This window comes from Cyclopterus lumpus, chromosome 17, assembly GCF_009769545.1.
Source record: "Cyclopterus lumpus isolate fCycLum1 chromosome 17, fCycLum1.pri, whole genome shotgun sequence".
In the NCBI taxonomy this organism is placed as follows: Eukaryota; Metazoa; Chordata; class Actinopteri; order Perciformes; family Cyclopteridae; genus Cyclopterus; species Cyclopterus lumpus.
The window spans coordinates 12,635,249-12,648,534 of NC_046982.1; the positions used below are offsets into that span (position 1 = coordinate 12,635,249).

Genomic DNA, 13,286 nt, shown 5'->3' on the forward strand with positions numbered 1-13,286 from the left:
GTACTTTAGTGTGTTTCTGGAGTTATTTATTTTTTATGGCACTTTAAATTACACTCGTTTTAGTATTTTAGAGTATTCTAGAGCGAATTATTTTTAGGAAAAGAAATGATTAAAATTGACTTATTTTTTAGAAATATGGGATTGTGGATATATGTGTATTAGTATTTTTCAAATGTAAAAAAAAAAAAGAGAATGTAGTTAAAATATGTACCAGTCTCTCTCAGTACTTAATGTTACTTTAGTGAGCACATCATTATTAAAGACAGTGAAGTATGGAGGTCAGTGTTTCAACCAGAATACATGGGAGAAAAGTACCATCGTCTTCTGGTAACAAAACAAAAGAAACAACACCATGAATCGGAGCAGAACTGCAAAGTGGAGCAAACGTTTACTCTTTTATTCTGAAGGCAGAAATCGCTTGTTTTCCGGTCTCGATGCTTCTCTTGAAGCAGACCACTAGATGGCAGACGGAAGGACATATGTAATGACATCATGCTGAGTGAATCAAGACGCTGCAGCACGCCAATGAGCAACAAGATTGAGCATGCAACAGCACACATTAAAGAGGCATTGCATCAGGCCACAAGGAAGCAAATGACACTGGTTACCATAGTTAGAAACGTGTTCATTGTTAGTATGACGTAGGCCAATTAGTGCACACTGAAAGATCCTCAAAACACATTGTACACCGATAACAACAACTATCTAAACTTGGATGAATAACTGAGTAACCCAAGGGGAAAGTAAAACAAAAAATATTATATTGCTATCACAAATGTATTACCATTCAACAATATCTTTTGTCAGTTCGATTTGAGTTTTCCGTCAAGCAGTAGTGGAAGTACTCAGCTATTTTACAAGTTTACCACAATGTAAACATAATACAATATAATAATAATAATAATAATAATAATAATAATAATAATAATAATAATAATATTTCCTACATTTCCAATTGTTCTTTAAGTACAAAAGCAAAAAAGTATACTTAAAGTTATAAAAGTAAAAGCAATGTTAAAGCTGGAGCTTGTAGTTTTACTATAATGCTGCATATTTCACCAAGGGATCTATACAGTCGTATCTTTATCCATAAAAATATATCAATATGGTTGTTTTTTTTAATCATGCTTTGTATTCAACTTGTTTATTCAACAATCCATTTACTATTTGATTACCTGGGGCTTATCCCGAGTCTTCAAACTCTGCCTCCTCCACTGAGGAGGTGTTGATTGGCTTAAGGAGTTCCTTAAAGTGCCCTTTTCACCGCTTGACAATATCCCCAGTCCAGGTCAGCAGTGGAGAATCTCAGCCTAAACCAAGCCCTGCTTTTCCTTATAAGTTGTCTAACAGTTCCCCAAAACTTCCTTGAGGATACACAAAAGTTATTCTCCATAGTCTCTCCAAACTCCTCCCACACTCTGGTTTTTGCTTTGGCAACAACGGCAGCACTTTTGGCTATTCGTTACCCGTCTGCTGAATCGGAGACCCTTGGGCCATCCAAGCCTGAAATGCCTCCTCCAGCGGGTTCTTAAATTGTCAACGAGACAGGCACAGATGACCTTTAATCCATATCTCCAAGCAGCCTTCAACAATGGAGGTGTGGAACTGGGCCCACTTGGATTCTGTGTCCCCATGAAGCCTCCCTATCCCAGGAAGCATGGACAAATTAATATGTATTTGGGAGTTGAAGACCTTGTGGACAGGACCCACAGCCTGATGATCCTAGTTCACCCTCACTTCACGTTTGGATTTACCAGGTCTGTCCGACAGCCTCCCCCGCCATCTGATCCAACTCACCACCAGCTGGAGGTCAGTTGACAGCTCTGCTTCTCTCTTCACGAGTGTCCAACACATACGGCCACAGATTTGATAATACGACCACAAAGTCAATCATCGATTTTTCCACTACCAAGTATACTTATGAACCGCTCTAACCTCAAACATGATCTGAATCTGCAAAGTAACTAAGTGTCAAATAAATGTAGTGGAGTAAAAAGTACACCATTTAGCTCTGACATTCAGGTCAGTCGGTTGGTAGAGGCCATTCAGTGTAAAGAACAATTCATAGACTGCCTACAAAGTTGCTGTCTGAATAAGCAGCAGATTAGCAGTTATACTGGAGGCTAACCAGTGATCTATTACAGTGAGAATACAGGGTTTGGGATGGAAAGCAGTCGTCAGTCTTGTTGGCTCAATTCTAACTTCAAGAGTCTAATTCGTGGGAACTGCAGGTTTTTAAACTAATGAGGACTTTTCTGTCTGTAATGGGCAACATAATTCTGGACCAACTTTTCTACTTTGAAAAGATCACAATCTTCAGTGAATAGCAAAAAATAATAAAATAAAGAAACTTAGCATATATAAAAATACAAAAAGATTACTCAGATAAACCTACATCATCCAATAGTCTCTTAAATTGTACTCTTAATTTGTATTATTTAACGTAATGTGCTGCTCAAGTTATTAGTATACAGGCGAGGCTACTTTATTATCTATATGTATCATTTCAAAACATATTAAATCAAATATGATAAAGTCTGTTGGCTTATTGATAGTGCAGTTTCTAATAAATTTAGTTGATCTTTTACCAAACAGTTACAAAAAATCTGTACTTTTTAAAATGTTGTACACTATGAACTGTTTTTTTTCCGAATCAGTGGTAAGATACATTTATTTAAATCTGATTTAAAACACGATAGTTTAAATAGTTTAACCCAACCGGGGCTTGATATAAATATCAGGTTCATTTTTCTTTTTGACTGACTTTAACTTTAACCAATCAGGGACTCGTTCACTCGCCCTACGCATTAACAACCAATTAAAACCTCCACAACAGTAAAGTGGGCGTGACTTGTTAAAACAGCTGGTGGGGGCTCGTGAGAGTGGCTCGAGCCAAGCGGTTGGTTGGTCGGTCGATGGATGAAACAACAACAAGCTAGGCATCATGAGGGTCCCAGAAATACTGATTTGGGCCGCTGTTCTCATCCAGAAGGTGAGAGACCGACTGCATTTCTTCAAAAACCCTTCCTCTGTCCGTTGACTTCGCTTTGTACCACGTGGCGGACAATAACGGACAATAACAGTCGTGTTTCGGGATGATTAGCTCGGATGCTAAGAGCGTTAGCTTGCGGAGATCACTGCGGGCCCTAGAAACTCACTCAATTGATGCCACACTAGCGAGCCACGATTATTGCGTCACTGAAACCACTAGGAGGTTTATGACAGACGCTGCTCGACAACCGTACGTTGACCCAAAGAGATGAATTGTAACTGACATTAGTTGTCGAATTCTTCTATGGTCTTTAAAACTAATGTTAAATATAATAGATTATTTATTACAAGTTTTGAGTCTTTAGGATCTAAACGTGTTTTTTCTAGTAAACCGTGATTACACCAAACAATTCCCTCATTACAATGTCATGTATAGAAGTGTTGATTACACTTTATGTTAAGTCTGCCCCTCTCACTACAGTGACTATATTAATATACAGATGGTCAATACGTTACTCTGCACTGATGCAAACACAAAAGATTACCAATGTTTGCAATGTGCAGTGCCTTTTGACACAAAGCCCTATTTCACACTTTAACTCTGACGATAGTGCGACTGGGAACACACCTGTTCTCAAATCACCGTTACACTGCTCAATCAGTTGGGGTTGCTTTGTTTGTCAAATTGTACTGCATTGTCATGCAAATAAAACGCACGCAGGAAGAACTCACTTCTCACAACTACAAATTGCCACAACAGTAATCAGCTAAGTGGCATCAAATTTTCACCAGCTGCTTCATTGTCAACTGCTTTGGGCACAAGCACTGTTTATATTATATGAAGTATAGTTATATTATATATAGTTTTCATATATAATACAACTTATTCAGTACCACTAAAACCTCACTTTTTGTTGTCGCTCCGAGCAGGTCGGGTCCCTTCCATCAAATAAGCTGTGGTGTTATGGCTAATATTCACTATTTAAAGTAAAGGAGACAAAACAATTCTGTGAATTTAAAAGTGTCATTAGTTGGACCCTAAGCATGCACAAAGGTTACCGTATTGCACATGTGTTTGCAGAGAAGCAAGCCTGTGTTTCGAAACATCATACTCTTTTCACTCTCACTTTTAACTTTGACCGTGTTGCACGACATCAACGACAGTTTGTGGGGCTGGACATAATGTTCAGGTTTATGATGAAAAAAATCCAAGTTACAAACATTTCTTGGACATGTGAAGTGACAGACATTGGTGTGGCGTTGACAGGTCGTGGGAGAATACGGCATGGCCCATTTCAGTGACACAGGCAAGAGCAAAGGAAAGGATTACTGCATATTCTTCAACTCACAGTGGGCACGTCTACCTCAGGACCTCAATAAGGCAGTAAGTGCACAGCAACATTGAAGCAATGATAATACTGACACTTAAAATAAATACCTCTGACAACGTGTTTCACAGACACACAGAACAGTGGGATCAACTACTGTATGTACTTATACAAAGGTAATCAATAATATCTCAGGAAGTCTGGACAGGATGCTGAAATCTGATCTCTACTCTTTATGAACCGGCTGCAAAGCTTAATCTATATGAATGACATAATGATAGATTACAGTAATGCACTCTAGTAGATTTCAAATGATTCTCATTTTGAATACGAAGTTAGGTCGTGCACACAAGTATTTTTGAAATTGACTTTTTAAAAAGCAGAGATAGATATGAACATCAGTCATCAAGGACCAGACTGCAGTCTCTTAGTTGCAACCGGTATGATCCATCTCATTTTCAGGATCCAGGAACATGTAAATCCAGGCCATTAATAAATAAACAAATTAAATGCTGTCATTTTTTAATAACATTAAAGTGTTGAACCATAACAGATTGTCGTCCAGCTCTGGTAACATTGCAAACCTTTTGTCTTGAAGTCACGTCTTCCGATCTATGACCTGACGACGTCGGTCCTGTGCTCCCCCTCTGACGTCCCGGACGGAGGCTTCCCAAATCGCATCGCCATGGTGATGAGAGGCAACTGCACTTTCTATGAAAAGGTCCGACTTGCCCAGATCAACGGCGCGAAGGGCCTGCTCATCGTCAGCAAGGACAGACTGGTAACCCCACTTATAAATATGATGTGTCTTTGTTGTGCATCAAGATTAAATAGATTTTTGACACTTCATAAAACAGAAATGTGTGTTTTTGTTTTTTTAAATCACAGACACCACCAGCAGGAAACAAGACCCAGTATGAGGAGATTGATATTCCTGTCGCACTGCTCAGCTACTCTGATATGCTGGACATAAGCAAGGTGAGAGGCCATCCACTAACAGTTGATACAATAAACCCTCTGTCTACCTGTCAGGGTTCTACTGGATCTGTTCCTCTCTTCCTGGTAGCTCAGCAAAATGTATCCTCACTAAATATTATGATTATAGTGTGCTAGGGAAGCAAAAACAAAAAAATGGATCCTCACCAAATGTTAAATAATGCAGATTTTACAAGGGCGAAGTGTTAAATACCGATTTCACACACTCTTTAGCCTTAACTTAGTGTTTCTAACTCCTGCAGACCTTTGGCAAAGGAAGAATGGTCGCCATGTACGCACCCAGTGAACCGGTGTTGGATTACAACATGGTGATCATCTTTTTGATGGCAGTAGGAACAGTTGCTATTGGAGGTTACTGGGCCGGCAGCAGAGACACCAAGAAGTAAGTGGACACAACGAAGGAACCAAAACATTTAATGTGGGTCATCACTCCATGGTTTTGAATGTTTAGTTTGGTTTGAAGGTAACTATATACTGGAATAACTCCACACAATGTGCAGGACATTACAGGCAGTGATGTACTGGATGATAAGTTAATTAAAGCTTTTTGCTTTTTCCAGAATAGAGGATCAAATCAGTATCTGGAAACTAGTACAACAGTCCTTTTTAGGGACAAAAGTGGAAGTTGATCTTCAGTTATGATGCTGTTTATAATGTAATACACAATACCCAATTTATTTTCCACTACATTACACAAGGACACAACGTTTCCTTCTGCTTTTAGTAGTGACAGCTACATTTAAATCAGTTAATGTATCAGGGGAGTCATCTCCATGGAAAATGAGTCACAGGCGTACGATAGCTCTGTCTTTTCTCTTAGGAGTGTGTTGTCTGCATTGTACCGCTGCAACTCCACTAAAGGGCAGTGTTGTTTTGAGGCTGCCTGAGTGACTCATCGGTTTGATCCAATTCGAGTCAGTCCTTCCTGAAAGAGTTGCCAAGGTGACTGAGGGCACAGCCAGACGGGGTTTCTGACGCACAGCACCACGGGCAAAAACCCATTTTAGAATCGGTGTCCTGAACTTGGGAAGGAAGTGAGTCCCAGCTGGGCAGCCAAATGATGGTCAATATTGACTGGACTAGGATGATCATCCTGGCTGCTTTGGCAACTCACCAACATTCAGTGAATACCTTCTTTTTTTTTTTTTTTTTGGCTAACTGCATTGGCCTCACCCCCTTTTTTGCTTAATAAGTCGGCACAAGCAGATTAGTGCATAGATACTGATCATTAATCTCTCCAGTTGTGAACGTCCTGAACAAGCCTCCTCAGGTCCTCATGCATCTCTGAATTTCGTTCCTCCTCCTGCAGACGCTACATGAAGCACAAGCGGGACGACGGGGGGGAGAAGCAGGACGAGGAGATCGTGGACGTCACCCCCATCATGATCTGCGTGTTTGTGGTCATGTGCTGCAGCATGCTGGTGCTACTCTACTTTTTCTATGACAGTCTGGGTATGATGCAGACAAATTCACTCGACCACCAATGTTCTAAACACAAAGTATATCAATTGGAATATGCTGACTAAAGATACTCGTTCACATTTTGAAGCCCTTTCATCAGATCCTTTTTGATGCAACCAAAACGTTAGTGGTTTTATACCTGTCTGCCCAGTATTTATTGATGTGCTCACTCATTGTGGTCTGGCCTGACTCAATGCATTTGCATGAGATACGGGCTGTGAAGAATACGGTTGACTGTTTTCCTCGTGACAAATTACCTCGACCTTTTCTAAGCTTTCAACTGCATCTCGCAGGCTTCCTTGTTGACCTTGACTCAGACATCACTGCAACTTCTGACACTGGATTATATAAGCAAACCACTTGCTCGGCTGCCATTTGTCTTAATAGAAGAAACATTTTTAACTTGATAAATTGGTTGTTTGGATCTCGTGGTTCCTAAGGAAGAGCTGGAACACTTTTAGTGAAGAGATTCGTGCTCCCACGACTCCAGAGAAGTGAAAAAAAAATGGCTAGATGGAAATGCTGTCAAGGTTTTTCCTTGAGAGTATTCTCCTGGTACTAAAATGTATTTAAAGTAAGAAGGAACGTAGTTGTAGAGTTGTTCTTTATTTGTAACTGCAATTATTCGTCTAGATCATCGTTGACTTAGATGTGGCATTCTTGAGAAATAACATGGTATCACTGCCCGTATATTTATATATTCAAGATGTTTTTTAGCAGCTGAGAAACAAGATGTAGAATTAGAAGATTTCTGTAGTTAAAAGCCTGGCAGCTGCTGATGAACTACTTAGCATCGTTGACCACCCAACAGATTAAATACTGGAGACAGTGGTGAAACTGAACAATTCGTTATATATTTAAGGACTAACCATGCCAACGAGAAAAACACCCCAATAAAATTTCCTCAGTCAAATATAAGTGGCTGCTGTGATAATAATTTGCATTCCTCCACTGTTTCCTCACTGTCTAGCTATTTGGGTCATAGCCATCTTCTGTGTGGCCTCCTCTGTCGGCCTCCACAGCTGTCTGTGGCCTTTTGTCAGGAGACTCCCTTTCTGCAAGTGCAGGTGAGACAGTTCATATCAATATGGTTTCATAACGCGTCTCTTTGTGTTCCTGAATGTCCATTCAGCCAGTGGCATAGGTTTTGTCAGCCGTGGCTGCAAATGTATTTATTCACATAACCGTGTGTGTGTGTGTGTGTGTGTGTGTGTGTGTGTGTGTGTGTGTGTGTGTGTGTGTGTGTGTGTGTGTGTGCGTGTGTGTGTGCGTGTGCGTGTGTGTGTGTGTGTGTATACACACACCTTCTTGTGATTTAAATATTTGTGTGACCGTTTAGCCTGAAAAAAACCCTCTCCCCTGTTTAAGATGTCTTAATTATGGTTATATGTATTGATTTGTGGACCCCCTTGTGACCAGGGTCCCAGAGAACAACTTGCCATACTTGCACAAACGGCCACAGATCCGCATGCTGCTGCTGTCGGCCTTCTGCATCGCTGTCAGCATCACCTGGATGGTGTTTCGCAATGAAGACCAGTACGTACAAAGAGAGAAAACCAGCCAGGCATTGTATTCAACAAAATATGTATTTTTTTTGGACAAGTTGTTTGCATGTTACTGTGTTGCCTGTGTAGTTTTGATCTCATCAGCTCTGAGTTAGCCTTGAGAAACAGTTTAAGTTCATTCAAAGAACCTGCCACCTGATTGTCTGAGCAATAGCGTCTCACTTATTATGCAAAGGATCAAAATATTGAACTGATCCATGTTTTGACATTTACCAATAATGTGCTGAAAGCATGTGAACAATTTGTACACTGTGCGTTAGTCCATCATTCACAAAATGATTTACCATCCTGGCAGAAATAATTTGGGCTGCAAATGCACTAAAATGAATTAGATTTATTTTTATAAAATGGATTGTATTTGTAACCACAGCTCTGGCTAAATTCTCAAGACTTCTGGTTTGAGAGCACATGGGTGTTGATTGTTTGTTGTGTTAGGTGACATAATAATGTTTCCTGTGCATGTGTGTGATAATATGTTGAAGGTACGTCCGATGATGTTGTTCTGTATCCTCCAGGTGGGCGTGGGTGTTACAGGACGCCCTGGGGATCGCCTTCTGTCTCTACATGCTTAAAACAGTCAGACTCCCCACATTTAAGGTGAGTCAGCACTCAAATATAAACTATACACGGAAGGTGTTTATGTTTTTGTTGTGTTTTGAATAATACATGTTTGGCTTGTTTTAGTTGTAAACTCACCTGATGGATTTCTCTTTCTCTGCAGGCTTGCACCTTGTTACTGTCTGTCCTGTTCATCTATGATGTTTTCTTCGTATTTATTACACCCTTCTTGACCAAGGTATGTCAATACTGTTTTCACTTTAGTCTGTTCAGATGTGTATGTCTCCGTTACTGTGTGTCATACTTACGTTACCCATGGCTTTCCCCCCACAGAGCGGTGAAAGTATAATGGTGGAGGTAGCGGCTGGTCCCTCCGACTCCTCCGTGCATGAAAAGGTGGGCTTGTTTTCAAATTCCAAAACTCCCTTAGGGTGAGTGGGGTTGGCTATTTCCAGCTCAAAATGAGTAAACAAAATTAAATAGTTGATAGTAACACAGTTTGTTTCCTCCAGCTTCCCATGGTGCTCAAAGTGCCACGGTTAAACTTCTCTCCCCTGGCTCTTTGTGACCGGCCCTTCTCCCTCCTGGGCTTTGGCGATATCTTAGTACCAGGTAATTGACTGTATTCCTCAAACTGATTAAAGCTCATCATGTGAGATTTGTTTTTCTGATCGCAACCAGAAAATTGTTTCACTAACAATGACCACAGTCACCGTATTTTGTCCTTGGAGCAGAAAACATAGATGTGGTAGCGAGTAGTGTGAACACAGAACTATTTAACACCCACACTTTATTATTAAAGGTTTTGTTCTCACAATTTAATAACTTCACACTGTCTTTGTGAAAGCTTTATTTAGCATATCTGGTATATTAAGATTAAAGGTTATTATTGTAAAGTGCCGGGAAACACTTTGTCACCTGAGTAATTAAGCTTCAGTGTTTCTCTTGTTAATCCATCTGATGGCCTCTTTCTGGTTGTTTCTTTGTCAGGTCTGCTGGTGGTGTACTGTCACAGGTTTGACATTTTAACACAATCCTCCAGGATCTACTTTGTGGCCTGTACGATTGGTATGTTCACGGGCGGGTCTTGTGAGGGTTGAAATTGGTGAAATGTTGCTGTTGTGTTATGATAAGCCCCATTTGTATGGGATCAACGTTACATGTGGGGAACAGAATATTGACTGTGCACGTCTGATAAGCTCACAGTGAGGTAATTTAATAGTAAAGTAGAGCATCTCTTTCGACAGGAATTTTTTTTTTTGATCTCTCTCTCTCTCTCTCTCAGCTTATGGCATCGGCCTGCTGATCACCTTCGTGGCTCTGGCCGTGATGCAGATGGGTCAGCCGGCCTTGCTCTACCTGGTGCCTTGCACTCTGCTCACCAGCCTCACTGTAGCACTGTGGCGCAGGGAATTGCCCCAGTTCTGGACTGGAAGTGGATTTGTGGTGAATACCAGTTTGATATGACCGCCTACTGCCAGAAGAACAAAACAAAAATCAAGAAAAGGAAACACCAAAAAAAAAAAATCTAGTGTTAAATAACGTGCAGATTAAAAGTAGAATTTTAAGTTGAGTAACCCCTTTAAATAATTCCATCCGTTCCAACTGCCTCTCTGTTTTACTGTCCACCTTTCCCTTCCCTTCCCATTGCTGCTCCTTGCCCTTTATTTTACTGTGGGTGTGCTCTAGTCTGCTGCTGAGGGCTCAGCTGTCTGTGAATGGCACTGCAGGTACTCGATCTGGGCTTGCTTCTTTACACTCTACCATTAAAACATCTTGTGTAACTTAAGCTCCCTTTTTTGTGTTTTTCCCTTTAGAGTAGATGTGTTTTTGTTGCATACACACATGTGTTAGACAGCTAATGTCAATGGTGCTCATAGTGATTTAGATTGGCTCACATTATTTCTCAAAGTTAGCATGTGTTATCTGTGGGGTTTTCTTTGATACGCTTCCCCTTTCCATATGCATATCTGGGCCTTTCTTTGCGTACAGGAATACTGACAACATTTAATTGGGGTTTAATGGGGATGTGTGATGAAAAACAAAGTCCATTTACCCTGTAGACAGAGGAATAACTGTATATTCTTTGGTTTTGTTTCTCCTATCTAAGGCTATTCTGTCTTCCGTTTTTATTACATTTAGTTTTCTGCTCCACACAATTCAGCCATCTTATATAGACCCTGTTTTTGTCCCCTGCAGCCTCCCCTAGTGCTCGCACCGATCAACTGTACACAAACTGCAGCGCCGCAGACAGAGGATCACTTGACTAAACCGGAGACACAAAGCACAGAAGAAGACTCGCCCCATTACCCGCCTCAGGAAACGCCCCCAGCCAGGAAAGATGAAGTGGAAAACAAATCTAACTGAAAGGACGTCTAGTAGAGCATTTTACATTTCACTTCATGTATTATTTGTCATTGAGTTTTTTTTATTTCCTGCATTGTGTCTGTCAATGGGCATTTTCAGTACAGATGTTTATTTGCACTTGGCGTGAAGGGAAGAGGTGAGATCTGTGCTTTCAGAAGGGCGCCAGGATTGGACACACAAGGTTCGAGGCATTGAAACTGACAAACACACCAGGTATCAAACCTGCACCACAATCTGTACCACCTCTTAAGGGAATGGAAAGCCAAATCTAGAAGCTACACAAACTTTTAAACACTAAATACTCCCATGACACTGACCTGAGGCTCTTGGAAGCCTTAAAGGCCCAGTCAGTGTTTAAGAACAGCTACATTTTCCAGCAAAACCAATTCATCAATACAATAAGTGGATTTGAAAACAGGAGCAAAGTAAAGCCACACTACCTTTTCAACTTTGAGTCATAATAATAAGCAACAACTTACTGAACCTCCTGAGAAATGAAGTGCTCCACAAAAGAGGAGCTGCAGCTATTAGTTGATCAACAGAAAATTAACCAGTATCTATTTTAATAATCAAATAATTGTATCGGAATTTTCTTTAAAACCAAATATTTGCAGGTTTCAGCTTCTCAATTAGGAGGATTTTTAGCTTTTCTGTCTCATACATAACTTAATATCTTTGATTTTTGAACTGTTGATCAGACAAAGCACTCAAATGAAAAAAGAAAGAAATTAAAGCAGGCATTTTATATTTTCTGACATTTTACGGACAAACGATTAATCCAGATTTGGATAATTGCCGTATTAAATCGATAATGGAAATAATATTTAGATGCAATCCCACAGTTATTTCCCTCTTCAATAACTATAAAATTAAATGGTGTACTATTTAAAAAAAGAAACAAGCTCGAGATCATTAGTGACAGAGTAGCACTAGCGTGTTCTTGGCGTTTAGCTCACCAGGCACAGAAGTCCACCTGACAGTCGTCCTCCTGGACCACGTATAATGTGCCATTTTCTGGTGCGACAGAGCCTTAACGGTCTCAGTATGCTTGAAAATACACACTACTCAACAAGCCATTATACTTGTTTCCTCTCCATTACTCTAAACTACAGTGTCACAATATAAATTACGGCGGGGGGAGTTTCTTTAAAATGACTGAGCCAAAGCTATTCAATTTCTTCTTTTTTTTTTACTGAAGCATTTGTTGAAGTGGTTTCATCTTACTTTTGATATATTTTCTTTTGCATGCTATCATTTTGATTTGTATCCTTTATATTGAACCAGTGTATAACCTGGTGCGACAGTTAAAATGTTGGGATTGCCGTTTTGTTCTCCCCAGTTATTCATGTTGTCTTAATAGTTGGTTTCAGCCTTACTGTGTCCATGTTGGGAGGTAAAGTAGAATATGTCATGTGTAAAAGTTGCTTTAAAAGTACTGAACTCTAAATGATGCAGTGTTGTAGTTTAATGTACAAGTTGAGGAGCGAGTGACGGGTTGTGTTACCAATGTTCCTAGATTAGTTTGTATGAAGCATTTGCACAATATTTTTTAATTCATAGGCTGACAGAAGTTGTTGCTTCATGCCTGTATGTTTATGTATACGCAATGGGTTTAACTCAAACCACAGCATCAATATATCATATATTCATCCTGGTTTTGTTATGAAAGTCCACTTCTGACCTGAGGGTTTCATCTTAAATCACCAGAGGCCAGCAAGCACTTGATTCTCATCCATTTATGATGCATATTAACCAAGTTCAACATCCCTGTGTACAAGTTGAGGTCAAATGGAAAACAAATTCAAAATGTGTTCAGAGTTGAAATGAGAGCAGCTTAGTTGTCTGGATGTGCTGATTCAACAGCAGTGTTTTCCAGGACATGAGATTATTCATCCACAAGTATGGTTTGTTGTCACCAAGTGTTTTTAAAGCCTCTGTTGAGGAATACATACAATAAAGAAACATTGTATATGATATTTAGTGTGTTGGGTTTTTGTTGCACAATATTACATCGGATTAA

The 13,286-nt window shown here is 40.0% G+C and overlaps 1 protein-coding gene across 2 annotated transcripts; it reads left to right on the forward strand.

The window, feature by feature from the left end:
• The first annotated feature begins 2,866 nt into the window (after nt 1-2,866).
• Nucleotides 2,867-13,240, forward strand: sppl2 (signal peptide peptidase-like 2). 2 transcript variants are annotated; one of them, XR_004611288.1, is made up of 15 exons: nt 2,867-2,992; nt 4,259-4,375; nt 4,918-5,100; nt 5,208-5,297; nt 5,558-5,697; nt 6,625-6,767; nt 7,747-7,843; nt 8,196-8,312; nt 8,857-8,938; nt 9,063-9,137; nt 9,233-9,295; nt 9,412-9,511; nt 9,890-9,967; nt 10,185-10,467; nt 11,099-12,340. XR_004611288.1 is itself a non-coding variant. In XM_034554675.1 (15 exons), the coding sequence occupies exons 1-15, from the start codon at nt 2,945-2,947 to the stop codon at nt 11,264-11,266; spliced, it is 1,662 nt and encodes a 553-aa protein (XP_034410566.1). In that variant the 5' UTR covers nt 2,928-2,944; the 3' UTR covers nt 11,267-13,240. The 2 variants fall into 2 exon arrangements, 1 of the variants encoding a protein (XP_034410566.1); XM_034554675.1 differs by having other exon boundaries at nt 2,928-2,992; nt 10,185-10,345; nt 11,099-13,240.
• The last annotated feature ends 46 nt before the right edge of the window (nt 13,241-13,286 follow it).

Coding starts and splice junctions, on each gene's coding strand:
- sppl2 (XM_034554675.1), top strand. CDS start 2,945: ATGAGGGTCCCAGAAATACTGATTTGGGCCGCTGTTCTCATCCAGAAG. Junction 2,993..4,258: donor CCGCTGTTCTCATCCAGAAG/GTGAGAGACCGA, acceptor TGGCGTTGACAG/GTCGTGGGAGAATACGGCAT. Junction 9,138..9,232: donor TTACACCCTTCTTGACCAAG/GTATGTCAATAC, acceptor TTCCCCCCACAG/AGCGGTGAAAGTATAATGGT.